Below are 5,184 nucleotides of genomic sequence, written 5' to 3'. Positions count from 1 at the left end.
AACCCCGCACCCGATGGGCCCCTCCCCTGCCTGCCCCATGGGGCCACACAGCGGGCGGGCATCACCTCTCCCGTTGAGAAGCGAGAAGATCCAGGGGCTGGCACGGGCAGCTCTTTGGCGGCACCTGAGCTTTCAGGTACCCAGGACCCAGGCATGTCTGGCCTCAGTCAGACAGAACTAGAGAAGCAGCGACAGGTGGGTCGACATCTCTGTTTGTGGGCCAGCCCTTTGGGCTTTGGTGCTCGTCCAATGGACTTACCATCTTGTCTGTACCCTGCACAGCGCCAGCGACTACGGGAGCTATTAATTCGGCAGCAGATGCAGCGCAACACCCTTCGGCAGGAGAAGGAGACTGCGGCAGCTGCCGGAGCGGTGGCACCCCCAGGCAACTGGGGTGCTGAGCCTAGTAGCCCCGCATTTGAGCAGCTGGGTCGAGGCCAGACCCCCTTTGCTGGGACCCAGGTAGGTAGAGTGGCAAGAGGTGGTGGATCCAAGATGCTGAAGGTGGCCCCACTTTCATCTACCCTTATCTTTCCTAGGACAAGAGCAGCCTTGTCGGACTGCCCCCAAGCAAGCTGGGTGGCCCCATCCTGGGGCCAGGGGCTTTCCCCAGTGATGACCGACTCTCCCGGCCGCCTCCACCAGCCACCCCTTCCTCTATGGATGTTAACAGCCGGTGAGGCTCCTGGGCTTCCCTCGGGGAAAAATCAAGGGAGTATATTGTATCCAGTGTGCACTGCCCCTGATTTTCCTGTCTCTCTAATCCTCAGCATCACTTTCTTTTCTTCCCCATTCCTTCCCCCTCACTGCATTCTTTCTTTCCTTCTTTAGGGAAGCCCATGTTCTAGTTCTTTTTTCATTCTGATTTTATCTTACTACTGCGTATACTTCCAGGCAATTGGTGGGGGGCTCCCAAGCCTTCTATCAGCGAGCACCGTATCCTGGGTCCCTGCCCTTACAGCAGCAGCAGCAGCAGCAACTGTGGCAGCAGCAGCAACAGGCAACAGCAGCAGCTTCCATGCGACTTACCATGTCTGCGCGCTTTCCATCAACTCCTGGGCCTGAACTTGGCCGCCAAACCCTAGGTTCCCCTTTGGCTGGAATTTCCAACCGCCTGCCTGGCCCTGGTGAACCAGTGCCTGGCCCAGCTGGTCCTGCCCAGTTCATTGAGTTGCGGCACAATGTACAGAAAGGACTCGGACCGGGGGGGCCTCCATTTCCCGGTCAGGGACCTCCACAGAGACCCCGTTTTTACCCTGTAACTGAGGATTCCCACCGACTGGCCCCTGAAGGGCTTCGTGGCCTAGCAGTCTCAGGCCTTCCCCCACAGAAACCTTCAGCCCCACCAGCTCCTGAACTGAACAACAGCCTCCATCCAACGCCCCACACCAAGGGTCCCAACCTGCCCACTGGCTTGGAGCTAGTCAGCCGGCCCCCCTCCAGTACTGAGCTTGGCCGCCCCCCTCCTCTGACCCTGGAAGCTGGAAAACTACCTTGTGAGGACCCTGAGCTGGATGATGACTTTGACGCCCACAAGGCCTTGGAGGACGACGAGGAGCTGGCTCACCTGGGCCTGGGCGTGGATGTGGCCAAGGGAGATGACGAGCTGGGCACTCTGGAGAACCTGGAGACCAATGATCCCCACCTCGATGACCTGCTCAATGGGGATGAGTTTGACTTGCTGGCCTATACTGACCCTGAGCTGGACACGGGGGACAAGAAGGACATCTTCAATGAGCATCTGAGGCTGGTGGAGTCGGCCAATGAAAAGGCTGAACGAGAGGCTCTGTTGCGAGGGGTGGAGCCAGGACCCTTCGGCCCCGAGGAGCGCCCTCCCCCGGCCGCTGATGCCTCTGAGCCCCGTCTGGCGTCAGGGCTTCCCGAGGTGAAGCCCAAGGTGGAGGAGGGTGGGCGCCACCCTTCCCCTTGCCAGTTTACCATTACCACCCCCAAGGCAGAGCTGGCACCTGTCACCACTTCCCTAGGCCTGGGGGTGAAGCCAGGTCAGAGTGTGACGGGCAGCCGGGACACTCGAATGGGCACAGGACCTTTTTCTAGCAGTGGGCACACAGCTGAGAAGGTCCCCTTTGGGACCACAGGAGGACCACCAGCTCACCTGCTGACGCCCAGCCCACTAAGTGGCCCGGGAGGGTCCTCCCTACTGGAAAAGTTTGAGCTAGAGAGTGGGGCCCTGACTTTGCCTGGTGGACATGCATCTGGGGATGAGCTGGACAAGATGGAGAGCTCACTGGTAGCCAGTGAGTTACCCCTGCTCATTGAGGACCTGTTGGAACATGAGAAGAAAGAGCTGCAAAAGAAGCAGCAGCTTTCAGCACAGCTGCAGCCTGTGCAGCAGCAGCAGCCCCAGCAGCATTCCCTGCTGTCCACCCCAGGCCCTGGCCAGGCTGTGTCTTTGCCCCATGAGGGCTCTTCTCCCAGTTTGGCTGGCCCTCAACAGCAGCTTGCCTTGGGACTTGGAGGCTCCCGACAGCCAGGCTTGGCCCAACCATTGATGCCCAACCAGCCACCAGCTCATGCCCTCCAGCAGCGCCTGGCCCCATCCATGGCCATGGTATCCAACCAAGGGCATATGCTAAGTGGGCAGCATGGGGGACAGGCAGGCTTGGTGCCCCAGCAGAACCCACAGCCGGTGCTGGCACAGAAGCCAATGGGTACCGTGCCACCGTCCATGTGCATGAAACCACAGCAGCTGGCAATGCAGCAGCAGTTGGCTAACAGCTTTTTCCCTGATACAGGTAATCTCAGCTGGGGGGAGAGACTGGCTTAGTAACTCAGGAGTGATCACGGTTACCACTAACTGAATTCTCTCTGAGGTTGCAGACCCAAGATACTCCCTAGTTTAAGGAGACTGGACACAGAGAGTGGTGTAAACAGAAACACTGTACCTTTTAAGGGAGAATAGTGCCTGGCATCTAGCAGGTGTTCAGATGTTTGAGTGAATGAATGGAATGGACACCTGAAGTCTGATTAGCAGAGTCCTTGTAGCTGTGGTGAGACCCAGAGCTTAGGACTTGGAGCAGAGTGGTGCAAGAAGTAGTTGGCCTGGTAAAAGACTTAATGAGACTTAGTGGCAGGAAGGTCAGGTGTATTTGGAGACCATGAGTGGACTGCTTAGGCTGGGGTAGGCTTTGTGGAAGGAAGCGAGTGGGCACTGCCCTAACTTTGGAGAGGTAAGGTGGGGGCCCAGATTGAAGAAGACCTCAAATTATAATAGTATCTATTGAATAATGACTGCTAAACACTGCTGAGGACTTTGCATTTATTGTGTAATATCATCACAACAAAAACATTAAATAGGTACCATTATTTTTTTTTTTAACTTTTAATTTTGTATTGGGAGAGCATCAGGTGAACAGCTAAGGGACTCAGGCGTACATATACATGCATCCATTCTCACCCAAAGTCCCCTCCCATCTTGGCCACCACATAACATTGAGCAGAGTTCTGTGTGCTGTACAGTAGGTCCTTGTTGGTTATCCATTTTAAATACAGCAGTGTGTACATGTAATAGGTACTATTATTATCTTAGATTATAGAAAAGAAAACTGAGGCAGAAAGATTAACTTGCTCAATATCATACAACTAACAGCTGGAATTTGAAGCCTGGCCCTCATATCCTTTTAACTGTTTTACCACCTCAGAATAACCAGGAGAAGGTGTTTGGTTAATCTTCTTAAAAGTAGGGAGTCAGTTAAGCTTTCTGAGTAGTGGAGAAATATGCAGTGTATAAGATTTTAGGATGATTTGGTATCTGCTTGTTTCTCTTTTTCTGCCCAGTGTCCTGAACAGGTAGAATAGTGGTTTGTAGGTGGTGTGTGTTGTGGCCAAAGCAACTCTGGCATTGGGCTTTGGCACCCTGCCCATATCTTGGGTTCTTGGGCTGCACTTAGTTGTCCTAAGAACATGACTTTTGAAGAATGTTTTCTAGGTCATAAAGTAAACTCATATTCTGGTCATATATGATCTTCTCAGTAGCTCCATGAGATAAGCAGAATAAGGAATCATGATCTATGTCAAATAGAAGAGTAAACTGAGGCTCATAGGGGTGAAGTGACTTTAATGCATTGGTTCAGTAAATATTTACTGAGTACCTTTTCCTAACACCATGCAAGTAAAAACAGCTATGTGTCCTGTGAATAACAGAATTGAGTCACCTATGCTACCTGGCTTCTAGTCCAGTGGTCTTTCCACCATGCCATGCCATTGTTCTGCTTGGCTTGGTGGAAGTCAAAGAGTTGCAACATTGACCTCAATGCCAGGCTCACTTGGCTCTTCTGTCTCTAGACCTGGACAAATTTGCTGCAGAAGATATCATTGATCCAATTGCAAAGGCCAAGATGGTGGCTTTGAAAGGCATCAAGAAGGTGATGGCTCAGGGCAGCATTGGAGTGGCACCTGGTATGAACAGGTAAGAGGTATGAGGTGGGAGCATTGGCTTTTTCCTTTTCCAGTCCTTCCCCTATTCTTCATGATCCTCCTTCCTACTTGTCCCACCTCTCTGCCCTTCAACTTTCCGCATCACTAACTCATCCTCTTTGCTTTGGCGGACTCCAGGCAGCAAGTGTCCCTGCTAGCTCAGAGGCTCTCAGGGGGGCCCGGCAGTGATCTGCAGAACCATGTGGCAGCTGGGAGTGGCCAGGTAAATGGTCTGGTGGGAGCAGGAACTTGGGTCCAATGCCTTCGGGCCATACTTCTTAGGGCCTGTTACAGAACAATGACCCTTCAGCAGTCTTTCTCATCCCAGGAGCGGGGTGCCGGTGACTCCTCCCAGCCTCGTCCCAATCCACCCACTTTTGCCCAGGGAGTAATCAGTGAGTATGGTGATAGGGAGGAATGTACAAGGAAGTGGCTTGGGGAAAGAGGGGTTTGGATCCCCTGACACCGGTCCACTTCCTTTCCCAGATGAGGCTGACCAGCGGCAGTATGAGGAGTGGCTGTTCCATACCCAGCAGCTCCTACAAATGCAACTGAAGGTGCTAGAGGAGCAGATAGGGGTGCACCGCAAGTCCCGGAAAGCCCTGTGTGCCAAGCAGCGCACTGCCAAGAAGGCTGGCCGGGAGTTCCCCGAGGCTGATGCTGAGAAGCTGAAGCTGGTTACAGAACAACAGAGCAAGATCCAGAAACAGCTGGATCAGGTAGGGAAGGCAGACTTCAGCCTAGCAA

At 53.6% G+C, this 5,184-nt stretch overlaps 1 protein-coding gene across 1 annotated transcript in view; it reads left to right on the top strand.

Annotated features, from left to right (window-relative positions):
* Positions 1-5,184, top strand: part of KMT2D (lysine (K)-specific methyltransferase 2D) — a 37,775-nt gene that overhangs the window by 20,008 nt on the left and 12,583 nt on the right. The window contains exons 35-42 of the mRNA XM_010858065.1: positions 2-195; positions 283-462; positions 540-676; positions 895-2,756; positions 4,306-4,429; positions 4,576-4,660; positions 4,766-4,832; positions 4,924-5,156. Of these exons, the coding sequence (XP_010856367.1) occupies positions 2-195; positions 283-462; positions 540-676; positions 895-2,756; positions 4,306-4,429; positions 4,576-4,660; positions 4,766-4,832; positions 4,924-5,156 (2,882 nt within the window). The remainder of the gene's footprint in view (position 1; positions 196-282; positions 463-539; positions 677-894; positions 2,757-4,305; positions 4,430-4,575; positions 4,661-4,765; positions 4,833-4,923; positions 5,157-5,184) is intronic.

This window comes from Bison bison, unplaced genomic scaffold, assembly GCF_000754665.1.
Source record: "Bison bison bison isolate TAMUID 2011002044 unplaced genomic scaffold, Bison_UMD1.0 scf7180017864383, whole genome shotgun sequence".
Taxonomy (NCBI): Eukaryota; Metazoa; Chordata; class Mammalia; order Artiodactyla; family Bovidae; genus Bison; species Bison bison.
The sequence above is the reverse complement of the archived record's forward strand: the minus strand, read 5'-3'. Positions and strand labels throughout refer to the sequence as shown.